Here is a 27,139-nt window from a genome sequence, read left to right on the forward strand (position 1 = left end):
TTGGTGTATTCATCTCTTGGTCTCCCTCTACGATTTTTACCCTCCACGCTGCCCTCCAATAATAAATTGGTGATCCCTTGACGCCTCAGAACATGTCCTACCAATCGATCCCTTCTTCTAGTCAAGTTGTGCCACAATCTCCTCTTCTCCCCAATTCTATTCAATACCTCCTCATTAGTTATGTGATCCACCCATCTAATCTTCAGCATTCTGCTGTAGCACCACATTTTGAAAGCTTCTATTCTCTTCTTGTCCAAACTATTTATCGTCCATGTTTCACTTCCATACATGGCTACACTCCATACAAATACTTTCAACAACGACTTCCTGACACTTAAATCTATACTCGATGTTAACAAATTTCTCTTCTTCAGAAACGCTTTTCCTTGCCATTGCCGGTCTACATTTTATATCCTCTCTACTTCGACCATCATCAGTTATTTTGCTATAGGGGAATTAATACTGTTTAATAGCACAGACAGATCAAGCAAAGAGTGAAATTTAGTCCACAAAGGGAAATAGAAATAAAATCTCAATGGGAACTTTCCAATAGGTTAAAACTGTATGCTGGAGAGGGTCTCAAACTCTGATCTTTTGTGGGCAACACTGTTACCAACTGAGTTATTCAAAGATGCCTCTTGTTCAGACTTGCAATTTCCATTCTGCCAGTACATCTAATCCTACTTTTCCACCTCAACAGAAACAGCCTGTGTACTCAGCTAAACTATGAGGTAGTCTCAGAAAGTAAATCACATTGACAACCTGAACAGCAGTAACACCTGTGAACAGTTCTGAACTGCAGCATGTCCTATGTTTATTGGGCTACTTCTGTACATAATTGCCTACAGATTGTACACATACATCAGAAGTCAACTTCTATTCTTTTATTTTCATAGGCACTGTTATATTTTTACAGGTTACTACCAGCACTCTGGAAATCTTCCAAAAGGGCAAAGATGTGGAAGTTTGATGAGATCAAATCTAGACTGAATAGAGGCTGACTGAAAAAATGCCACAGTCGTTAACACACTAGACTCTGACTTGAGAGGAGTATAACTGAAATCCCTAAGTGACCACCAAGGTTTAGATTTTTCATAGTTTGCTTGGATTTCTTAAGGCAAATTCTAGAGTAATTTCTTTGAAATTGATACATCACTGTTTAATGAGGTAAAACATTCTTTCAGACAAATTGCTGTTATCTTTCTGTCTTCTTGTAGTACAATAGCTGTCTTAGTACCTCTAATTTGAGATCTCATGCTGTGCAGCCATATGAAAGTGAGCATTATGGGGGAATACCCACTGTGTGAAAAGTGTCCAGCTTTTTTTTCATATGGTAGACTTAACAGCTTCCCTTTAGTGAACACCACCAATCAGTTTGGATCTGCCCCAAGAAATGTGCCATTCCAAAAGATCTTCAGCACGGTTTTTCCTGTGAACACTTGTGCCTCAATTATTTGTTTCTCTTCAGTGCAGAGACAGTGAGTGTTTCCAGTCCATTGGTTGTCTCTTACTCTCTGGTTCATAGTGGTCCTCTGATGGCCTCGTCTCTCGCAACAGTTTAAGTGTGAATGGCATAATCTTCACACATTCCTCCAGACAGTCGGCAGTGCAGACTTATGATCATCACATAGCCACCTTCATCAGATGGCCATTTACACCTTTTGCTATAGCCACGGTTATCATGTATGATATATCCAGGCCTGTGATTCCTGTTGTATTCTGCAACAATTTCATCAACAATGCCAAACTTGTTGGCCAAGATTCATTGTTTAACCTGGTGTTTCACTGTAATTGTTAGCACGCTGATGGATCTTCCGGTTGCTGTCGTCACTGACCTCGTGCCTTCAATTTTCTAAATTCTTTTCATACATTCAAACATGCTTCCTTTATTTAAACACTCCATACTGCAGCCACATGATGAATTAACTATTATCAGTGCATTATAGCATCCATTCTCAATGAACACTTTGATATGTAGTGCTAGAAACATATTGGACGAAAACCACCTCAGCTCTGAAATAAATCATTTAACCTCTTTGTTCATACAGTATGGCTATTGGGCACTTGAAATAAAGTTAGCTCTCTTTGGCATAAAGCCTGTCAAACAACAGAATACTGTTAGCATATGACATTCTTTCCATTCTGTGTAGCAACATCGAGTAAAACTGTACTATTCTAAACAACTATGGGATTAAAACTGAGTGGTGTGCCCTGTGAAAGATTCCACGTGAATGTGCCAAAACATTCCACATGGGAAAAATATATTAAAAAAAAGATGCTGTGACTTAGCAAACGGGAAAGCGCTGGTAGATAGACACAATAAAAAACACACAAACACACACACAAATATCAAGCTTTCGCAACCCACGGTTGCTTCATCAGGAAAGAGGGAAGGAGAGGGAAAGATGAAAGGATGTGGGTTTTAAGGAGAGGGTAAGGACACACACACACACACACACACACACACACACACACACACACACACACACACACACATATCCATCCGCACATATACAGACACAGATATGTCTGCTTGTGTCTGTATGTGTGCGGATGGATATGTGTGTGTGTGCGTGTGTATACCTGTCCCTTTTCCCCCCTAAGGTAAGTCTTTCCACTTCCGGGATTGGAATGACTCCTTACCCTCTCCCTTAAAACCCACATCCTTTCGTCTTTCCCTCTCCTTCCCTCTTTCCTGATGAAGCAACCGTGGGTTGCGAAGCTTGATATTTGTGTGTGTGTTTTTTATTGTGTCTATCTACCAGCACTTTCCCGTTTGCTGTTGCTCAACACTGTCTTACGAATTAGCACAAAATCTTGTTTGAACAGACACAGGTTCTAGACCACACGTCAAACTACTGGCACTCAATCATCAAGGACGCTGGGAAAATCATGGTGTGCCAACAATTTGAATAGAGATACAAGATTTTTCCTCAGCAGTATGTGCAAGGGAAATTCAATACCAAGAGCCTGCATATGAGTATGTTTCATATTATACATTGTGACAAGAACAAAAATGCTCCGAGTAATGTTTCACTGTTGGCACCAACACAGTCTCTGGTTGCCGCGGGCAATGCTACATTGGTAAATCTGTGTAATTCTGTTACCTCTTCAACAGACAGTTGCTTCCCCGGACAAAAAGGTGGTGTTTATTGCCAAAAGATCAAATTTTCATAGAGAAATAATGTGACGAGTGCACCAAAAACATTTCATACAACTGTTCTGATATGGTGAGTAGGGACAGTGTCACTACCGTATTGTACGCACGTGCCTACTTTACAATCAATGATGCAGCTTCACGGAATACTGTTATAGAACTGTGGTTGCTCCTGTAACACAGTACCTTGTTGTGACTATATCTGCACGGAAATTATAATTCAATTGCAACTGTCTGTTGACCTTACCCGTGTAACTCCAGCAGTCTGTCGTACGTTCTGAAGTGCTCACCTCGGGCGAGGCGGAAGAGGACGGCACCCCGGCAGCCGGCATGTCGACGGCGTGTGCAGAGTGGAGGTGGCGCATGAGCATTACGGAGCTCGAGCACAGCTGGCCGCAGAGCGCGCATGTGAGGCGGCGCTGCAGCTGGTGAGACAGCACGTGGCGCGAAAGCGACGCACCGTCCGGCAGCTGCAGGTCGCACTCTGGGCACGACGCCACCCCAACTGCTGTGTAAGAATTATAATCGTCGATATGTGAAACAGTACAGTGTGCGGCAGAAAGAACTCGCAGATTTGGTAAGCTAACATCTGTAGCTGCTGGGTGGATATAATTAAACTGCAGCTACTCATGGAGGTCTACTGTAGGCTGTAATTATGGTACGGCTACAAAACTTGGTAGATATGCTAATGCGTTAGCGTGGAACTGATCTGCGCTGGAAGAAAGTCAGTTTGAGTACTTGCCATCAGGTACAAATCTGTGCTGTACACAGTTTATATGACAGTATGACATCCACGCTGTCATTTGACAAGCCATAACATGCGTGAACGGTACGGCTATCGAGAAGAGAAAATGTGTGCTATTAGTGAAATGGTTTTATGTGAACAACAGGAATTACAGTGTTGCACTGAAAGTAAGACGTGATGAGAGGCCGATGTCATTAAATGGTTTAAAGGGGGTGATAATGAAATTTGAAAATATAGGTGAGTTTGGTTTGGCACCTGGAGGAGGAGGGTGTCCTCTACATCTACATATCTACGTGATTACTCTGCTATTCACAATAAAGTGCCTGGCAGAGGATTCAATGAACCACCTTCAAGCTGTCCCTCTACTGTTCCACTCTTGAATGGCGTGCAGGGAAAATGATACATAAATTTTTCTGTGTGAGCCCCGATTTCTCTTATTTTATCATGATGATCATTTCTCCCAATGTAGGTAGATGCCAACGGAATGTTTTCGCAATTGGAGGAGAAAACTGGTGATTAAAATTTCATGAGAAGATCCCGTCACAACGACAAACGCCTTTGTTTTAATGATTGCCACTCCAATTCACGTATCATGTCTGTGGCACTATCTGCCCTATTTCGTGATAACACAAAACGAGGTGCTCTTCTCTGAACTTTTTCAATGTCGTCCGTCAGTCCCACCTGATGCGGATCCCACACCGCACAGCAGTACTCCAGAACAGGGGGGACAAGCTTAGTGTAAGCAGTCTCTTTTGTAGACCTGTTGCACTTTTTATGTGTTCTGCCAATGAATCACAGTCTTTGGTTTGCTCTACCCACAACACTGCCTTTGTGATCATTCTAATTTAGATTATTTGTAACTGGAATCCTTAAGTATTTAGTTGAATTTACAGCCTTTAGGTTTTTGTGACCTATCACTTAATCGAAATTCAGCGGATTTCTTTTAGTACTCATGTGAATAACTTCACACTTTTATTTATTCAGAGTCAATTGCCACTTTTTGCACCATACAGATATCGTATCTGAATCATTTTGCAATTTGTTTTGGTCACCTGATGACTTTACATTATGGAAAAAGACATCATCATCTGCAAACAATCTAAGAGGGCTACTCAGATTGTCTCCTATATCATTAATATAGATCAGGAACAATAGAGGGCCTATAACACGTCTTTGGGGAACGCCGAATATTATTTCCGTTTTACTCGAGGACTTTCTGTCTATTACTACAAACTATGACCTTTCTGCCAGGAAATCGTGCATCCAGTCGTACAACTGAGGTGATATTCCACAGAGTTTGGTTTGAAAACACTTGTGAGGAACAGTGTCGAAAATCTAAAAATATGGAGTCAATTTGACATCCCCTGTCGATAGCACTCATTACTTCATGAGTATAAAGAGCTGGTTGTGTTCTGCAAGAACGATATTTTCTGAATCCGGGCTGACTATGCGTCAGTAAATCGTTTTCTTCAATGTACTTCATAATATTTGAACACAATATATGTTCCAAAACCCTACTGCAAATCTACGTTAGTGATATAGGCCTTTAATTCAGCAGATTACTCCTATTTCCCATTTTGGGTATTGGTGTGACTTCAGCAATTTTCCAGTCTTTAAATACGGGTCTTTCTGCGAGGGAGCGGTTCTATATAATTGCTAAATATGGAGCTATTGCATTAGCATACTTTGAAAGGAACCTGAGTAGTATACAATCTGGACCAGAGCCTTTGCCTTTATTACGTTATTTAAGCCACTTTGCTACACCGAGGATATCTACTTCTATATTTCTCATCTTGGCAGTTGTTCTTGACTGGAATTAAGGAGTATCTACTTTGTCTTCTTTGGTGAAGGAGTTTCGGAAAACCGTGCTTAATAACTCTGCTTTTGTGACCCTGTCATCAGTGTCTTCACTGTTGTTATCACGCAGTGATGGTATTGATTGCGTCTTGTCACTGGTGTGCTTTATGTATGACCAGGAGCTCCTATACTGGTGGAAGTTATGGATGAGGTTGCTGTTGCTGTAACTGAATGTGCAGCACGTGGCCTGAGCAGTGCTAGTGCTTGTTCTTTGCGGTCTATTTTACCCTGGTATCAGTATAAAATCCAGACAGTACAGCAACTGAAACCTCATGAACCAGAGCAACATTCTGAATTTGCTCTTCGGTTTCTGGCATGGATCAAAGTTGAAGACACGGCCAGGAAATATTCTAACGAGTGAGGAGGCACATTTTACAAGCTACAGGGTGCAGTGAATACACAGAACTGACAAATTTGGGGTACTCTTGAACCACGTGTTGTGTACGAAGGGCCACTGCACTCACCTTATATGACTGTTTGGTGTGGATTCACAAGCACCTTTATTCTCGGTCCGTTCTTCTTTGAAGATAATACACACGGAGGACCTATCAGGTGTAACGTTACATCTGCACATTATCGAGACCTCCTTGTACAGCATGGAATACCTGCTTGCAAGAGAGCATACTCCTATTTGAACACACTTTTTGTATCGTGGCTGCCAGTCCTTGAACATGCGATGCAGGCCGTAGTTTGTCAGGTCCTTGAGAACTGCCTTACTTTTCTGGAGAACTGCTTCTGAATTCTCAAAACGAATTCCACGATGCTTTGCCTCTAGTGATGGGAAAATAACAAAATCACAGTGTGTAAGCTCAGGGCCGTAAGGTGGATGGCGTATACAGGTAACGCCGGATCGAGCTAGAAACTGCACGAGTTGATTTGCTATGTGAGGCCGTGCATTATCATGATGAAGCCACCACCTAGTCCGAGTAAGTTCTGTTCGTATATTTGCATTGTACTTCCTCAATTTAGCTAATACTGACATGTAGTATGCTACAGTAATAGTAGGGTGAGGCAGAACTGTATGCTGGCAAATCATTCAATGACAGTCAAAAAATGTGATTGCCATCACTTTCACTGCAGACAGAACAATTTTCCCATTTCTAGGAGCTGGTGGAACTAGGCGTTTCCACACTGTGCTGGCCTGTTTTCCTTCAGGATCATAAAGATGCAACCACGACTCATCACTGGTAACAATCGATTTGAGAAACACGTCCCCTCCATCAGCAAAGAGATACTGCTCCTCACAGCTTGTCTCCATTCGCACAGCCTTTAGTTCGAGAGTCAACAGACATGGCACCTACAGGAACAAATACGAGTCACACGGAGATCATCAATCACAATCATAGATACTCCACATGAAATTCTCAACACTTCAGTGAGGTTACGTAATGTTATCTGCCGATGCTCACGGAAAACCATAGCTGCTGTGTGATGTTGGCTTCAATCACAGCAGAAGTCAAAACACCAGGTTCACCTTGCTTAACATAGGCAAGTTGGCCTTCTTCGAAGTCCTCAAACCACCTAAACAAATGGTTCAAATGGCTCTGAGCACTATGGGACTCAACTGCTGTGGTCATAAGTCCCCTAGAACTTAGAACTACTTAAACCTAACTAACCTAAGGACAGCACACAACACCCAGCCATCACGAGGCAGAGAAAATCCCTGACCCCGCCGGGAATCGAACCCGGGAACCCGGGCGTGGGAAGCGAGAACGCTACCGCACGACCACGAGATGCGGGCCCACCTAAACACTGTTTCACGAGATAGTGCATCTTCACCGTATGCTTGCTGCAGCTTTTCGTAAGTCTCAGTGGCTGTACGATTTAAATAAACACAGAATTTTATTGCGTCTTACTGCTCCTCTCGCATCCCCTCCATTGTTTGGTAAGAAAAATATAAAGTGTGTCTACAAAATAGAGTATTACTACCAACCTACCGAAATGAGAGTGCTGCTGCCTATGGACATTATGCATAAAAACTCACTCTTTTCAAATATTCATGGCGCTGATAGGAAACTATCACTGTAGTTACAACAGGCAAAAATCAGTCTCAGTGTTTGTCGATCGGCCCTCGTACATCAGGTGTGTATTTGTGGAGAGCCCAGATAAATAGGTGGTTCCTGAAGGTGGGCAGCAGCCTTTTCAGTAGCTGCAGGGACGACAGTCTGAATTAGACTGTTGCAGCTCGAGTACCCAATGGCGGGCATGGGCACAGGTAGGCAGGAGTAGACAAACAGGTCACGTGCGAACAGTCTTGCAGCCAGACCATAGTGTATGCGATTGTGCTCCACTCGCCACATGCTTCGGGCAGGGGCAGCCGAGCAGTTCACATATGTGGAGAATGTGTGAAATAAGACCACCTGTAAATGCCTGTCCACAAGCACTATGAGGGCATCATGGAACTCATTGGCCCATGGGGCAACATTGGAACACCCTACTCTGGATGGTTTACTGATCTAGCCTTGCAACCATTTTGTCTTAGCTTCCCTGCACTTACTATTTATTTCATTCCTAAGTGATTTGTATTTTTGTATGTCTGAATTTCCCTAATTTTTTTGTACTTCCTTCTTTCCTCAATCAATTGATGTATTTCTTGTGTTATCTACGGTTTCTTCATCGTTACCTTATTTTTACCTATGTCTTTGATTCAAACTTCTGTGATCCCCCTTCGTAGAGATGTCTATGCCTCTTCAGCTGAACTGCCTACTAAGCTATACATTGTCACAGTATCTATAACCTCAGAACACTTCAAGTGTATCCCCTCATTCCTTAGTACTTCTGTATCCTATTTTTTGGGCATTGATTTTTCCTGACTAGTCTCTTAAGCTTCAGCCTACTCTTAATCACTACTAAATTGTGATCTGAGTCTATATCTGCTCCTGGGTACACATTACAAGATTTCAGAATCTCTGTCTGGCTATCATGTAATCTAACTGACATCTTCCCATTTCTCCTGGCCTTTTCCAAGTAAAACACCTCTTCTTGTGCTTGTTGAACAGAGAATTCACTATTAGTAGCTGAAATTTATTGCAGAACTTAATTAGCCTTTCTTCTCTCTCATTCCTACTACCCAGCCCATTCTCTTCTGTAACCCTTTCTTCTAGTACTTCCCTTACAACCACAATCCAATCCCCCATGATTACTATATTTTCATCTCTCTTTACACTCTGAGTTGCACTTTCAATATCTTCATATACTTTCTCTATTTCTCCATGTTCTGCTTGCAACGTTGGCAAGTACACCTGAACTAATGCTGTCTGTGTTGGTTTGCTGTTGATTTTGATGAGAACAACCCTACCACTGAACTGGTCATATTAACTCACTCTCTGTCCTACCCTCCTATTCATAATGAATCCTACTCCCATTACACTATTTTCTGCTGCTGTTGACATTAGCCTACACTCATCTGGCCAGAAATCCTTCACTCCTTTCTGTTCCACTTCACTGACCTCCACTATATCTAGACTGAGCCTTAGCATTTTCCTTTTCAGATTTTCTCGTTTCTCTATGTAACAAGACATCCTCCTTTAGTATTACTTTTCCTCAACAGTAGTTGTAGATACCAGTATTATTTTTCGAATTTTGAACAGGTCAATATTATCTCAGTCGCTTTTCTGAAAACTTTCACATTATGTTATATTTCAATCTAAAATTTATGAAAAGGAATTACTTTATAAAATATTTTAGTTTCGATGTTATAATAGATAAGTACCAGTTCTGAGTGAAGGTCATAAGCTTGTCTTTGATGAGATTGGACATATTTTTGTATTTTTATGCAAACAACATAATTTCAGCTTTGTTAACGTGAAAAATCAAAATACTATATGATATACTAAAATGTGAGAAAATATAATTACATAAAAAAAGGCTGCAACAACAATCTTCAGATCTATTTAGTTCAAACCACCTGTGAGGACCTGATGTTAGATTATCAGCTTCAAGATCAGACCCCTAGACACGAAGAACTGGAGCCATCTCAACATGACGTGGTAAGTAAACTAGAAAGTTTATTACAATCTTTGCTCCTCTCAGATCTTCATAAACTGGACTTCTTCATAAACTTGGACTGGACATTGTTTAATGTGGACAACAGATGGAAGTAGGAAGGAAGGGGAAGATTACATCCATCATGTTCAAACTTTTGACATTCGACACCCCAACTCATAAAATGTTATCCGTTCATTGGTCATTCAATCTTTTTCTCGTGGTCACCTCCCCCTTGGCAGCCCCTCCCAGAGATCTGAAGGGAGACTATTCCGATATCTTTTGCCAATGGAGAGATTACCATGACAATTTTTCAATTACAGGCCACATTTCCTGTTGATGCATCATACATGTCTTTAATGTACTGGTTTCCATTGCCTTCTGCATCCTCATACCATTGATCATTGTCGATTCTTCCACCTTTAGAGGCAGTTTCCCACCCCAAGGACAAGAGAGAGTGCCCTGGACCTCTGTCTGCTCCTCCGCCCTCTTTGACAAGGTCATTGACAGAATGAGGATGACTTCTTATCCCAGAAGTCTTCAGCCATCAATGCTGATGATTTTCACTCAAAATTGAAGAGGTGGCAGGGTTCAGACCGGGACTGAGGATGTTTTGATTAGTAACCAAATACGCTACTCCATGACCTGGAGCTATGCCCCTCATAAATTGGGGAATTCTTGCAGCCACACCTTGCAATTCATAATGGAACAATTTTCAGTTCTTAATTGTTGTGGCTGGTCATATGTTTGGTTTTGGTTTTGTTTTGCTTCAGGGCACATAGAACAAATGGGGTCATACATGCCCAAGTCAAAACTATAGAACACAAAGACAGCGAGGAGTTAAAAAGTGACTTTAAGTCAGTCCCAATTGACATAACAGGAGACAGCTAAAAACAGTTAAGTGGATAAAGGGCTAAAAAAAGACAGCATACAGAAACGGAGGTCCAGAACTAAAAATTAAATGGCATCACCATATTGCTTTGGCAGATAAAAAGTAAAATGCAGTTGACAGCCCGCGCGTCATTAGCTAAAATGGCCGATAGCTCAAATGGCAAACCCAAGTGAGAACGTAAATGTTTAAAAAAATTGGCATTCCATCAGGTAGTGGCAGACAGTTAAAACTTGTGCGCAATGTGTACAAGGAGTTGGGGCAGTGCCACTTATCAAATGACGATGGCTAAAAAGGCAGTGCCCAATACGCAGCCTAGTTAAAATGATCTCCTCCCAGCAGGAGGGTCGAGAGGAGGTCGTCCGAGCCGCTGGGAGAGGCTTAATAAGCCGGAGCTTATTCCCGTGAAGGGAGGACCATTGGTGATGCCAAAGGGACACCACCTCCTGACAGATAGCAACACAGAGATCATGGGAGGGAACACAGGTACTTGCAGGCTGAGGTACGAGGACTGCAGCCTCGACAGCAGCGTCAGCAGCCTCGTTTCCTGGCAGATCGACATGACCAGGAACCCACAGAAACATCACACTGGCTCCACCAAGAGTGACCAAGAGACAGTTTTCCTGGACCCGCTGCACTAAGGGATGGGCAGTGTACAGCGCACATAGGCTTTGAAGGGCACTGAGTGAGTCTGAGCAGAGGACACAATTGAAAAGGCTGTGTCGCCGGATGTACTCGGTGGCCTGATACAGGGCGGAGAGCTCGGCTGTAAATACTGAGCAGCTGGAAGCCGATATTGAAAGACTTGGGTGCCAATGATGAAGGCACGCTCAACCCCATGATCAGTCCAAGAGCCATCAGTCTAAACAAAGTGCCACGAGAAGGTTACGAAACTGAAGGCAATAGACTGAGGCTGGAGTAGATTCCTCAGGAATAGAATGAAGGCCAAGGTTAACACGGGCCGCTTCATGAAGCCAGGGCGGTGAAGAGTTCACACTCACCGGGAAAGTTGCAGGTAGTGTGAAGTTAAGCCGCTGTAGCTAGTACCGAAAGCGGGCTCCAGGAGGCAACAGAGAAGAGGGACGTGCCCCATACTGGTGACCAAAGGAGGCGGCATAGGATCTGTGGCCGCGCATGGCAGACAAACGCATGCATACTTCCTGAGGAGAAAGTCATGGTGGTAGGACAGCAGTAGTTCGGCAGCTTCAGCATAAGGACTCTCAACTGGACTAGTGTAAAAGGCGCCCATGGCCAAACGGATGCCACGATGGTGAATAGTGTTGAGACAGCGTAAGAGGGATGGACGTGCAGGTGCATAAACAAAGCACCCATAGTTGAGTTTTGAATGGACAAGGGACCTGTACAAATGGAGGAGGGTGGTTCGATCGGTACCCCAGTAAGTACCAGTGAAGACACGTAGGAGACTGAGGGAGGGACCAGGTACAGCGGGCTGCCAGGTAAGACACACGGGAGGACCAAGAGAGTTTCCTATCGAGCATCAAACCCAGATGTAAACATGGTGGAAGAAACCAATTGCGTTGCCAGAAACTCATACAAACTGTTTTGTCAGTGTGGAAAAGTGAGTCATTGTCAATGCTGCAGGAGTAAAGACGATCAAGATATCGCTGAAGATGCCACTCAGTGAAACAGGTCTGTGGAGAACGGCAATAGGTGGCAAAAATCGTCAACAAAAATGGAGCCGGTGATGCCCGGTGGGAGACAGACCATTATAAGGTTAATGGCGATAGCAAAGAGGACAATGCCTAGGACGGAACCCTGAGGCACACCATTTTCCTGTTTAAAGGTGTCTGACAAGGCAGAACCCATGCGCACCTTGAAAACTTGGTCTTTTAAAAATGCCTGAAGGAAACGGGGCAGGCGGCCACGGAAGCCCCACGTGTAAAGAGTATGGAGGATACCAGTTCTCCAGCAGGTGTCATAGACCTTTTCCAAATCGAAAAACATGACCATAGTCTGTGATTTCTGCAGAAAACCATTCATGGTGAATAAGGTAGCGAGATGGTCAACTGCAGAATGCAAAAATGGTTCAAATGGCTCTGAGCACTATGGGACTCAACTGCTGTGGTCATAAGTCCCCTAGAACTTAGAACTACTTAAACCTAACTAACCTAAGGACAGCACACAACACCCAGCCATCACGAGGCCGGGAATCGAACCCGGGAACCCGGGCGTGGGAAGCGAGAACGCTACCGCACAACCACGAGATGCGGAACTGCAGAATGCCACACTCGAAATCCACACTATGCATTCGTCAGTAAACTGCGAGACTTGAGCCACCATACCAGCCGGGCATGAATCATACGTTCCATCTCCTTGCAAATGCAGCTAGTAAGAGAGCTGGGGCAATAGCTAGAAGGAAGGTTTTTGTACTTACTGGGCGGTTTTTGTACTCACTGGGCTTAGGTGTGGGTATGACGGTGGCTTCACACCAGCGTCAGGAATTGTGCCCTCCAACCAGATGTGGTTGTATGTGTTAAGCAAAAAGTGCTTGCTCACAAGGGTAAGGTGCTGCAACATCTGAATGTGGATAGCATCTAGCCCTGGGGTGGAGGACCAGGATGAACTGAGAGCACGATCTAGCTTCCTCATAGTAAAGGCGGCATTGTAACACTCATGTTTCAGTGAAGAGAAGAGTATTGCCTAAGCCTCTTCCACTCATTTCCGATGGAGGAAGGCAGGTTGATAGTGGTAAGAGCTCGAAACTTCCGCAAAATGGTGGCCCAAGGTGTTTGAGATAGCAATAGGGTTCACAATGACATCGTCTGCTACTGTCAGGCCAGAAATTTGGGAATGGATCTTGGTCCCAGAGAGCCGTCGGAGGTTGGCCCACATGACAGAGGAAGGGGTAGAACTGTTAAAAAAAACTAGTGAATGAAATCCAGCTAGCTCTTTTGATATCCTGAAGAATGCCTCGACACTCTGCCTGCATATGTTTGAATGCAGTTTGCCATCGTAGGATGACTATTAAAAATGCAGAGAGCCCATCTCAGTGTGCGAATTGCGTCGCGGTGTGCCTCAGACTACGAAGGAACTGGGACACGACGTGGTAAAGAGAAAGTGTGTGGAATGGAATGTTCTGCAGCAGTAAGGATAACGTTTGTGAGATATTCCACCTGGTCATCACAAATGGGGAAAACGTGTTCTTCAAAGGTTGCCAGGTAAGAGTAAAGCTGCCAGTCAGTCTTAGTAAGCTGCCATTTGAGTGTGCACGCAGGTGGGGTAGGAGTCAGCAAATGGATAGCACACGGGAAATGGTTGCTCGAGTAGGTGTCAGAAAGAATGGACCTCTCAAGATGATGGGCAAGCTGAGCAGTGCAGAAGGATAGGTCCAAATGGGAACAGGTGTGTGAGGAGTCGGAAAGGAAAGTGGGTGCTCCAGTGTTAGGGCAGAAGAAGTTAAGTTGATTACAGGGCACCTCTCTGACAGGTCCTGGGAGAACTCCAAAGGGGATGATGTGCATTAAAGTCACCGAGTAGCAAAAATGGGGGAGATAACTGCCCAATACACTGAAGGAAGTCTGTCCTGGTGACATCGAATGACGGAGCGACTTAAATGGTACAGAGGGAAAAAGTCTGGTGGGGAAGGAAAAGGCGAACTGCAACAGCTTGAAGTCAGCGAGATGGGATGACTATGAATGTCATCCCATATGAGCAGAACGATGCCCCCACGAGACTGAATGCCAACCTCAGGGAAAAGGTCAAAACCAATCGGTAAGAAATGTGAAAGCTCAAAGCAGTTGTGAGGGCGAAATTTTGTTCCCTGAAGGCAGAGCACAAGGGGATACTGTGATGCTAAAAGCAGCCACAAATCCTCTTTGAGAGACTGAAGCCTGCGAACGTTCCATTGCAGGAGAGTCATGACGAGGAACAGATGTAGGGGTGTCACCTCGAGGGCTGCCGAGTGACAGCCGGTAAAGAGTTGCAACTACAAGGCACAGAAGCAGGAGGATCGTGCTCCATGGGGTCCACAGAAGCATCGGCTTGGTTGTGTGGTCAGTCTGTGGAGTCCAACGCTGAAAAATGGTTCGTGACGTGCACCAGCAACACAGAGGCCAGCCGGGCTAAGGTATCACGTGGCGACACTGTTGAAGAGGATCTTCAAGTTGGTGAAGAAGAAGAATGTTTGCCTTTGGTGGACTTCTTTGAGCCTTCCTGGTTAGAGGAAGACTCGGGTGTTGTTTGGCTAGAGGGACAGAGGAAGTCTTCACGGGGATGGTGACTTCAACCCTTGAGGTGAGAGTTGGATGGCTTGTTGCACAGCTGGACAGGGGGATGTCACAACCTTGACACTGGGTGATTTCACAACCTATGAGCTGAATTGGAGGTCGCATGTCTGCGTGGCCTGTCCTTCATGGAGCGAGGGGTAACAAGAACAGAACTGTAGGTGCCAGACGGGAGAACGCAGGGTTTGCGACTAGCCAGTAACTTGTGAGCGACTGGATAACACACTTTTTCCTTTACCTGGATCTCTTTGACAGCCCGCTCATCAACATACACGGGACAATCCCGAGAGGAGGTGTCATGGGCACCACTGCAGTTGATACACTGAGGAGAAGGAGGCGGACAATCGCACTCATGTGCATCCCTACCACAGGTTACACATTTGGCTTCAGCAAGATGTTCTAGTGTGGATGAAATGACACTGATAGCAGCGCATTGAGTTCAGAATGTACAGCTGGACTGTGATAATTTCATGGTCCACTTTGATCTTGGACGGAAGCACCACTGTATCAAAGGTGAGAAAAAGAGTGCGGGTGGGCACTAAGGAGGAATCTACCTTTTTCACTACATGATGGACAGCAACGACACCCTGATCAGAGAGGTAAGATTGGATTTCAGCTTCGGTTAGAGCGTCGAGCAGCCTAGCATAAATTACACCACCGGAAGTATTCAAATTTCTATGGGCATGAACAGGGTAGCCGTGGAGAAGTGAGGCAGTAAGCAGTTTTTGTGCTTGAGAATCAGAAGTAGTCTCCAAAAGCAAAGTGCCATTCTGTAAACAAGAGCAGGATTTCACAGAGCCAGCAATTGCATCAACACTTTTCTGAATAATAAATGGATTTACCATGGCGAAGGACTGACTGTCTTTAGTATGTGAGACCACGAGGAACCATGGTGCAGCAGAAAGAGTCTCTGAATGATTAGCCTCATTATGTTTACGTTTCATAGACATTGATTGGGAAGATGATTGCCTCATTGTGAGAAAATCCCCCACAATTGCCAGCGTCTCCGATGGCATTCCCCTTACAACTGGGGCCCCCTTCACAAGGGGGTGCACCTGCCTTAGGTGATTGTTCACACCTCCCAAATACCTGACACAGGGACCAATCAGCAATTTGGGAAGGTTGCAGCTAAGGCAATCAGCCCTCCCTGCGACTGGCCATTACCAGAAGTAATGCGTGGACCCCACCTGTCGAACCAGGGCCGGGAATTACATGTTACCCAGTCACCTGTTATGCATCAGGTGCATGGGCCGGCCTTCAGGATCACACAGGGAGGAAGAAGAAAATGAGGAACCTCAAATGCTGAAGCAGAGGAATGAGAGGAGAAGGGAAACAAAGAAAGGAAAGGGGAGCGAAAAACAAAGGTGAGACTGTTCTTGCATCAGTAACAGACAACACAGAACATTCCCAATAACACCCCATACATGTTCCCAAAGGAAGGGGAAAAAGAATAGCAAGAGGATAGACATGCAGCACAGAAGGTAAAAAATGCTGCAAAGGCTGGGGCCCCGAGGTAGCCAAGCACGAACCCACCAAGAAGTGGTGAGCCTCCTAGGGGACTGGTCATATGTCTGTGGGTGCATGGAACTGAGGCCTTTAGTGTCCCTACTACAACTTTACGAGACAAGTATACAGTACAGCCGCACTATTCCGAACTAACTGGGGTCAAACAATGTTCAGTTTGGCAGGAATTCGGAATAGGCAGATTCCATTAATAATATCAATGTATAGACTTGTTAAGGTATAAATTAAGTGCGAGGACATCTGCTAGTGACCTTCGATGACTCGTAGCACAGATCCCTTACCTATCCCTCTCCCTCCTGCGTTCCAAACACATTAATGAAAATTTACTATTAAGCTTTCATCTGTAAGTGTTGAGTTAACTTTTATTTCCCACGACTCTATATTCATCACTTTCAAGTATTCTTTGTTACCAATGGTTTAGACTCAGTCAGGTAATTAGAATGCCGGTTAAGAGTTCCTACACAGTTCATAAGTAATAGGAAATGGACAAACGGCATCAAGTAGACAATACCTGTATCACAGCTTTCTACAACATCCTCTGCATCCCATTCCTGCTTGCACTCTTGGCTGTAACAAAAGAAATACATGAACCAATTATTGTGAAGGTACATACATTTAAGAAAGTAATTTACTCTGATGAAAAAATATTGGAATACAAACATAGGCAATGCCAATCCTGAGGATCCACTTTACATGCAAGAACAAGTAACACAGCCAGTTAAAACACCTTAGGGTTCTTAGCACTCGCGCACTGGTTATTGGAATTCAGTTCTGCTTGAGAGCAACATTACTAATTAACAGAGTTAAATGGTGCTCAAATATGAAATAATCAACAGTCAAGCAGATGAACTGGAGACCAATAGCATTAAAAGCAATCCATTAAGCAACTAAAACCTTTGATGATTTTGACAAAATATTCTTACTCTCTGAGATTTTTTCAGATAAAAATGCCATGTGACGATGTGGTTGTGTTAAGCATTGAGAAGCCAAAGTGAGGATTTTTTATATTTAGTCTATAACTGCTGCATGTCCTAATTATTATTATTATTTGTGAAAGTGCACTGCACATCATACAACTGTCTTATGATAGAGACACGAGGTAATTAGCTTCAATCACCAGTCTGCTGCTTTCTCATTGGTTATCAAACACATCACACACCCTTTAACATCATTTCCTGTTTGCATCTGCGAGCGTGTACTACGTATGATGTGCGAGTCAGGAACTGTTTCCAGTACTGGGGGGAAGGAAGCTTCGTCCTGTCCGAAGAGAATGGGCCAATGGGCCAATCTTTCCTTAATGCTCTTTTCAAAGGTGAGTGAATTTCGCAACGTATTTGGTGTTTTCCAAGTCGTGGAAAGGGACTCTGCCCCTGACATGAAGCCACTTTTGCCTGGAAATCTTGTGATGTAATACACTGCCAATGTACACAGCTAATACAGCTTTATTAAATGTCATTTTATTTATCTAATACAGTTTATTGTATTTACTGATTCTGCAGGGTGATCCAAAAGTCATATCCCACAGGAGCGATCATCTGAAGCAAAAGTGTAGTAAATGATGGCTCTAAAATTCATAACTTAAAAGCTACGAGCAATTGTTCAGTAGAAAGGAAGTGTTTTGCAGTATTGTAGATGAAGGAGTGCTCACAGCTCTTAAGGTATTTTAGAGCCTATGCTTACTAGACTTCTTTGCTTCAAATAATCGTTCCTGTCACACCCCTGAATTCGACTTTGACTTATGGGTCAAGACTACTAAATCATTAATGTAGACTTTGTCGCATGGGACATGACGTTTGAATCAACCTGATTACTGCTACTTTGTTGTTTTTCTGTGTACATTGCATCAGTAGAAATGTGTAGTAATTACTTCACAGAAATTGTAATCATCAAACAGGGTATATAATCTTACCTTTGTTAGGCAGATAATTTGTAAAACTTCGAATTTATCCAGATGCAATAAGTTGGGGAATCTCCCTATAAGGTAGAGAGATACACTGCAGTTTAGTAACAGTGCAAAAAATGTCACTGCGCAACAGTTGATAGTTGTGCTCTTGGAAAGATGAAGCTGTTCTAAGCTGCATGTGAGACACAAAGAAACCTCACAAGGAACCCACCCCTCTCCTCCCCCTCCAAACCTTAGCATTTGATGTCACTTCACAGAGGGCACTGTCATTATCATCTGTTTCCCCAACTGTTTTCCTATGTTAAAAATATGGTTCAGATTGTTCTTATTCTGGATGATTATAACACTCAAATAGCATTTTTGATCAGTATTTTCACAAAATATCTTATTTTATGTAATTAGAGCTTAAAAAATAATTGAATATCAAGATCTGGTCATGTGATCAAAAATGCTACGTTAGTGGATGTAGCTCTGATGACATCACAAGCTAGGACTGAGACAAAGCTATACATGTGTTACAGAAGTGTTAGCTGAAGTTACTAGTGTTTTTCTGCACTTTTTCTGCAAACAGTTTAGTTATTTAGTGATGGAAAACCCATTTACAACTATTAAGGAGCAAAGGAAAGGAATTTTATGAAGGATGACGCTGAATCCCTAAAATCTTCTGAAAGTTTATGCATGGTCTCTTTGTTCTTCAAAAACAACACAGATTTTTATGTTTTGGAAATAGGAAGCCTGAAAACTGCTTTGTATGGTGACTAGGATGAATGTACTGTCACACAGCAATAAGTCACAGAATTGTCCTACAACTAAGGGAATCTGGAACTGGATTATGTGTTCGTCAATGCTGAAAATGTTTTCCAGGGCAACTTGTAAAAGCGTACACAATAAAACACAGTGTATTTTTTTCATTCAAAAAATAATTCTGATTGTTAATTGCTGTAGTTGTTGTCAGAACTCCTACTTTCTTGTATGTATCTTTTTTCTCAATTTTCAGGTATTCAGACCACATAACAACACTCAAGGAGCTGCAGAGCATCATTGTGTTTGCCTTCAACAGCTTTACACACTGCAGTTTTTCTGTTCCTCTGGTCATTAATTTAAACCACTGTAAAATTATGTCCATAAAATACTCAGTTGATGCAGCAGAACCTTAAAGTATCTGTTGTTCTAACACATACTTAACTGCAACTGACACAATATAGAGATTTAAAAGTGTTTAAGCAGGACCAACTTTCATTTTACTGTAATGGTCTAGTACACTTCCTTGTAGGTTCCAAATGTTCAGTTTATCTCTCTGTCAAAAACACACAGCTATATAACAGGCTCAATAGAGACAGGTGAAAGCAGCAAATCGTTATCTTCAATGACTTATTTGAGAAGGATGACGTGATCGGAAATTGTCAAATCGTTTCTCCGATTTTTCAGAATAATAGCTATATCGGGCATGAAATACAGTTTCTTAACAGCATCTTTGTGATTCATCTCAAATTGATCAGTTGTAAAATAAAGCTAAAAACGAAAATTGATATTAAAAGTAATATGATACCGAATTTAAAGTTCTTACATAACTGTTTTATGAATAAAGTAAACTTAAGAAAGAAGCAATATTAAGTAGGAAAAACTTGCTTCTGATCAGGATCAATCTCGCAAGCATTACATTAGCAGCCCAGCATATAGCCTGTTACACTACAAACGACACTGTGTTTCTGTGGAGTATTTACTTACATCACAATGATCCTCACAGAAATAAACACACATAGTGAACACTGTCTCATTTGGATCTCTATGAGCAAGCTGCAACGACACTTTACACATATTCTCATTATTTGGAACACTCAAAAACACTCTTTCAGGAGTTTTTATAGATATGTTTGTAAATGTGGTACTACACATCATTTGTTACCACATTTTCCAAAACGTAAATTCCAAAATCAAATATCACTGTGAATGAGCTTTACGACAGTTGGAGCAGCATGCTAGTCAGTGATATCACAGGCATCACATGACTAAAATGGTGCATTTTAGCGGTCTTTCAAATTCTTTAATTTCATTTCCTTCTTTTTTTTTCGCGGGCTAGTTCCGCAGGTATCTCTGGCAGATCTGCATCCTGCCAATCTGAGGCCCGTCATATCCCACTACTGTGTAGACCTCGCCCATCAAACCTAGCACCATGCCCATCTGCCCATAGCAGATTTTCATGATTTACGTGCAAATCCAGGATGTGGTGCAAGCACAGCAATCCAGAGCAATGGTACCCATGCAATAGTTGGTAGGGAGAGGCCTAGACTTGAGGGTAAGGTATATTTTTAATATTTTTGAAGACAAATGGCATCTTGTAAGTAGCCATAAAATATTTTCAGAGCTGACCTCATTAATATCCTGTGTGACATTGACTTTTAAATCATTTCATTGGAATGAAAACACCTGAATACACTATTTTTTTTCTTGTCTGGGAGTCTTGAGAAGGATCTGATGCAACTACCCTGTTTAGTGCTTTCAGTGGGTCATTACTGTGCGGCAACACTCGCACACGGCAACAGAGTTATATAAGGAAGAGATTATTTTATTATTGTTAATTAAACAGTGATTTAGCTCACATAATGTAACTTTATTTTCTCACTTTTTAATTGAACTATTAAAAACTGTGATTTTGTTCATACATGTTTAGCTTGGTAACAAAGATGGCTGTTCTTTACACGAGAAGAAAGTGCGCACCGCGCCCTCTTGTGTTATACGAAATGGTGCGTTTGCTTGGGGGTTAAGAATGAGCCAGTATAACTTTGACACACTTTTCAGTGAGTGCTTTTAATTTTTGTTAGCACTCATTAGTTGACATATAGCACCAAAAGCAGCTAATTGTACTTTATTGCTATTTTTTATTTTTAAAAGTGATGAGCCCCGTGTTGATACTGTAATGCATGTAAGTATTTTACCACAACAAAGACTGCCCAATCACTTAGATATACAGCTACCAGTTGGAGTTATGAGGATTTAAAATTAAAAACAAGGATCGCATTGTTCACGAGACCTTGAAGGATAAATACATGAAGGTAAGTGTATAGACGCAGTAAAATTTAGAAAGCAAAGTGCATCTGTATTAAACAGTGTACATACATATAACAATATAAGTAAAGGCAAACAATAAATTTCCAAAGAGGAAAAGTACTGGTCGTTATATTTAGTGCAGCTATCACTAAAGTCCAGTGTGGGCTGCAAATATTGTATGGCAGCAAAACGTGGTAGATAATCTAATGCAATAATGTGGAACTGATTAGTGCTGAAAAGAAATTAGTCCCAGATTTGGCCACCAGATGCAAATCTGGTGCTGTCAGTGCAAGAAACGTGTCTATGAATGTTTCTATATGTAATGGTTTATGAACGGGATGTGTGCAGAAAAGACCAAACAAGTGAGAAAAGTATAATGTTTATGTTATTATAAACTGGTGCTGACAATTTTTTCAATATGAGCACTGGAGAGATTGCAGCATCCTGTCATTTGTACAACGACATTATCAACAGTTGGTCACAGCACTTCCGGTGGACTCTGAGCAATGTGTTTCTGTATACTGGTCTTCAGATCTGGTATAGACCAAATGTGTCCTTGGTGAATATTTTCTTTAAGTTATCACCAGAGCCAAAAGTCACATGGATTTAGATCAGGTGATCTTGCACTCCATGCCTCTGGAAAACTTCTGGATATAGCACGTTTGTGGAAGGTTGCATTGAGCAGATCCTACACTGGGTGAGCGACATGAAGAGGTGACTCATCTTGTATGAAAACAGAGGTTTCCACACAGTTGCACTCTTCCAAAGCAGGAATCGCCTACTGTATAAGGTCTCGATCACATGCAGCCATCGAGGTACATCTGACAGGACCTCTGGCTCTATTCTCTTGAAAGAAGAATGGAATAAGAATAAATGTGCTTGTGAATCCACACCACACAGTCACATATGGTGAGTGCAATGGCTCTTCCTGCACAATGTGTGGTGTAAAAGCACCCAAAATTTGTCAGTTCTGTGTATTCAGTGCACCCTGTAGTGTAAAATGAGCCTTGTCACTCCACAGAATACTTCCTGGCCACATGTCACCATCTTTGATCCGTTTCAGAAACCAAAGACCAGTTTCAGAATGTTACAGTGATTCATGAGATTTCAGCTGCTGCACTGTCTGGATGTTGTATGGGTATCAATGTAAAACAGGCCACAAAACTTCTCACACTGTTGACCATGGTATGGGCAACTGTCACGAGACTGCATGAGCACTAGCACTACTTGGGGCACGTGCTGCACAGTCAGTTACAGCAACAGCAAACTCGTCAATAACTTCCACTGGGATATGACACCTTCCCCTTCCAGGTACTACACCAAGCTCACCTGTGTTCTTGAATTTCATTATAAACTTCTTTAAATGACTTAATGACATTGGGTCTCTCCTCAGGTCTTTTAATTGGCAATACTCTCTCAATGCAGCACAGTAATTGTTGCTGTTCACGCACAACAGTTTCACTAACAGCGCACAGTCTGTATTCTCGATAGCTGTACTGTTCACTCACATTACAGCTTGTCAAATGACAGCAGGGATGTTGTACTGTCATACAAGCACTGAACAGTGACATATATGCATGCAATCAATGACCTCACTGTTTGGTCCCCTCCTCCAAATCACCCAAACCCAATAGATATGCACCTGGTGGCCAAAATTTGAACTTTTTTTTCTTTTTCCCCAGCATAAACCAGTTCCGCATTAATGCATTAGCGTATCTACCAAGCTACACTACCATGCAATAATTACAACCCACACTGGACCTCTGTGATTAGTTGCACTTAATTATAACCACCCAGTATTAACCAAATCCTGCATGAATGTAGAACAATTTTAAAGTAACTAATGTTGTACCAATTTCAACACAACAAAAGGAGAACAACAATTTTGGTAATGGAATAATTTTTTTCACTGCTGCCCAAAACTTGAGTCACTATATATTGACAAAGAAGTTGACTAATCAGTGTGGGATGATCCGTAAGATGCACTGAGTGAGTTGTGCATATTCGGAATGCAAGGAAACTTAAAACTTTTTCACGGCTGGTCTTTCATATAGATCTGTGTTGTCTGTGAGTTCATTCCTGATTCCATTTTACACAACTTTGCTGAAACGTAGTTTCCAAGAGCACTGCAGTCATCCGTGCTTGATGACAGAGCCGTAGCGCATGCTCTCATGAATGTGGCGAAGTCTGTCTCCATCTCTTCAATCCGCATTTTCTTCATTTGTTGTGCTTTGAAAAACTGGAAACCAAATAATAGATCTGCACGAGTCTACAGAATATACTTTTGGACACATTTCTTGTTTCAGCTGCCTCATATAAAAAATTAACGGTGTGCTGGCGTAAGTTGGTGCCAGCACACCAGGCGGCAAAGGGGTTGCGAGAAGATTGATTTTAGGCACTGGAGCGAGTGAGTCTGTCAGGAGAGACGCCAACGACAGACTTGCAAACAATGCGCCGCCAATGCCCTCTCGGCCACTAGTATTTAGATCGTCACAGCGGACCCAGCCAGTCATCCAGTGAGTCCACAAGTCGAGACATCAGTCGCAGCCCAGAGGGAGTTGCAGTCGCAGGTAGCTCAGAGTCAGTCAGCACCTAGCGACCAGAGAAGTGTATACAGTGGAATTGTACTTCACTATCAGTGAAGCTAATGTGGACTATTATGGAAGACCTTGTACCACAGCACAAGGAAGCTTAAGTTAAGCAGCTCTTTGTTTGTATAAATAAGGAACTCTATTAACACATGCACGCAGTTTGTGTTAAGAAAATGATACCAGCCACCAAACAACATCCTCTACTTGCTTCCCATGGTACAAGCCTACAGTGACAATGAGACGACACAAAAAACGGAAAAAAGATGCACATAATTTCATGAAGAAATGGCAGGTGATAAATTGTGGAGGATTCACTGATAGGGAACACATAAGAATTGTGAAAGCAAGAAACATTGAAGTAATGTACTACAATTATAAGAAGTTTTATAATATCGTTTTGATGGCTATTATTAGTGCTGACTATTAGTTTATATTTGTTGATATGAGAAAAATGGAAAGAATATCAGGTGGAAATGTCACAGAAGCTATGACATTTTATGAATGCTTAACAATCAGGAGCATTAAATTTTCCAAACAACAAAGAGACAGATAAAGGACTAAACTTTCCATTTTTAGGAGATATGGCATTTGCTTTGCATATCAATGTTTTGAAACCATATGCTCAGTCAAACATCATGAAAGATGTGTTTTCTACAGCTCATCACTTGTGAGAAATGCAGAAAATAATTTTGAGCCAATGGTGTCCAGGTTTTGTACACAAGCATTAGCACTGAACCTCAAAAGATTAAATATGTTGTTATGGCAGTGTGCACTTTGAATAACTGTTTGATGTGTTTGAGCACTGCACACTGCAACCCTCAGGTTGTTGACTGAGAAAATACAGTCACTCATGGATTAGAGCTTTGTTCGTGGAGGGCTGTCAATGAAAATGAATTTATAGCACCACTGCGGTCCCGCACCGTAGCTCAATTACGTGCTTCAGATGCTATAAAAAACTGAGAGTAGTACCTGCTTTTTTATAATAATAGAGGAAGAGTGTCTTGGCAGGATGAAACGATAAATGAAAGAAAAGTTTAACTTTGCACTTTCCTATGTGTTAATTATTAAAAAACTACCTTAAAGAATGTCTGTAGTTTAAGGTGGTTGAAGATGTAAAGTAAGTTTGTAGACATGATGCAGTATTTCAGAAATAAACTGACTCTAATGAAATACTCACTACCTGCTCATGTTTTCCTGTCTTGTTCTGTGTCCTACTTCCTTCATTTTCACTATCTGCAATTGGCTCATTAACATCAACATCAAAGTTCTCTTCGTTTCTCTCCACACTGCATTCAGAATTGTCAGCAATCCCCTGAGAACTTCCAAGCTTTGATAAGCTTGCAAGAGGGTGTTCCTGTTATTTTGTAAAATGCAATAACTCATAATACCTGTAAGATAAACGATGTAAGATATGCGTAATACTGTACAATAATCAATGTAGTATAAGAAACTTTTTATTGGCACTCACCATGACGACAGTTTGTACAGTTCATCTTCCCCTTTCCCACTTCTTTCAGAGGCCTCAACTTTCCTTAGCTCTTTTCTGTATGTGGATCTCAAATTATGTATCTTTGTTTTTATTTCAGCTTGGTCCACATTTGGAATAATTACTAAAAGATTGTCAAGAATTTCTTTGTATGCCCTGTTTTTTATATTTTTAAGTGTAATGTTCAGGGGTGATTTTCCACAAATAATATCTTTCACGGTACAATTCAATAAGTTTTTCTGTGTGTTCATTGGCCCACTCCTTCACCACAATTGCAGACGTACTAAAAAGAAAAGGAGAGGAAAGGCACTGTAATAAAATGGAGCAAATAAATAATGAGACACTCGCATGCTGCAAGAGCGATGGAACCCAGTTTGTGGGCAGAAACCAACTTGACAGAGTCCCCAGAGCATTGTGGCCTGTCGCAGGGTCTGCACACGTGCGTACCTGCTACAAGGCTGTACCAACAGTCCTGAGAACTGCAGATATGGTATTAAGGTGATGCTGCCACTAACACACAGGCAGGGACAGCAAGTGTCCAAGAATCCGGTTGAGATATCCATGGCCAGCCAGGGCAAATTCACTCATGCATGGCAAGCTCATATAAGCGATCAAGGAATAACGCATTACAGAAAGCAAACAAAAATGTTTAAAAAATGAAATCTGCAAAATAATGCACACCTTTTTCGAAAATATTTAACTGTCTATCAACAGTTCTGTTTTGTTCTTCCAGATGCGATAAAGAAGAAATTATGTAAATAGAGGATGCAGCAGAAAAATGGGCTGTTTTAATTAATCTCTAAAAGTTGAATGATAGTATTGTCAACAAAGAATGTTTGTCGTACATTTCAGTTAGATATGCCATTTGCTGAGATGGAGTGCTGGAGCAGGCGTGAATGTGCTGTGGCTGTGAATGCCTTTTACAAAAACAGTGACTGTGCTGCCGCTGTTAGACAGGAACGCTATATTTATTTCAATCTTCCACGGAATGAACCTGTATCGACACATGCAATAAGCTATTAAGGGTGAAAACTTTGAAGCAACAGAAAGTGCACTTAACATGAAATCACCAGGAAGGTCCAGAAGTTGTCGCTTACAGGAACAAATAGAGGAGATGCTAAATGTTGTAACCGATAGTCCAAAGCCCTCTGTGAGAGAAACTGCAGCAGTAGTGGGAATGTCCAGTCCAGGGTGTATACGCGGACAAGGAAAAAAAATTCCCGGATTTTTCCCGATTTCCTGGTTAAAAATACACTGTCTCCCAGGTGAAAATACACTTTTACCGTGTTAAGTGATTGTATACTTTCCCTCAGAACTGTAAAATGTATCAATCCTTTGATTATTTATGGTTTTATTCACCAGTGTAGAATTTCCCGGCACTTTAGAAAACGAAACTCAGGAGAAAAAGAACACGTTTTGGAAAGATCTTTGTTGTGCAGCAACATGTACTCTGCACATTTTTGTATTATGAAAGTATGAATTCGAATTCCCCCAAATACCGCATGTTACTTTCCGAAGCATTGAAATCGAGGCTGCGATGCACTTCGGTAAGCCAGTCATAGCTTATGTCACGTGATCTCACCAGCCGACAACAGCGGACATTCAGAGCATAGGACAAGTGATGTAGTCAGCCAATATCAACATCACTGTTAAGTAGCGCGAACACACAATCAGGAAAAGTTAATGGTTTAAATTAATATACATCGTGTTG

General features: G+C 42.1%; 1 protein-coding gene across 2 annotated transcripts in view; it reads right to left on the reverse strand.

The window, feature by feature from the left end:
* Nucleotides 1–27,139, reverse strand: part of LOC126209775 (gastrula zinc finger protein XlCGF57.1-like) — a 107,007-nt gene that overhangs the window by 37,757 nt on the left and 42,111 nt on the right. For both annotated transcript variants that reach the window (XM_049938902.1, XM_049938901.1), the window contains exons 5-6: nt 16,912–16,967; nt 3,448–3,665 (exon numbers count right to left, since the gene is read on the reverse strand). In XM_049938902.1, the coding sequence (XP_049794859.1) occupies nt 3,448–3,665; nt 16,912–16,967 (274 nt within the window). The remainder of the gene's footprint in view (nt 1–3,447; nt 3,666–16,911; nt 16,968–27,139) is intronic.

This window comes from Schistocerca nitens, chromosome 10, assembly GCF_023898315.1.
Source record: "Schistocerca nitens isolate TAMUIC-IGC-003100 chromosome 10, iqSchNite1.1, whole genome shotgun sequence".
In the NCBI taxonomy this organism is placed as follows: Eukaryota; Metazoa; Arthropoda; class Insecta; order Orthoptera; family Acrididae; genus Schistocerca; species Schistocerca nitens.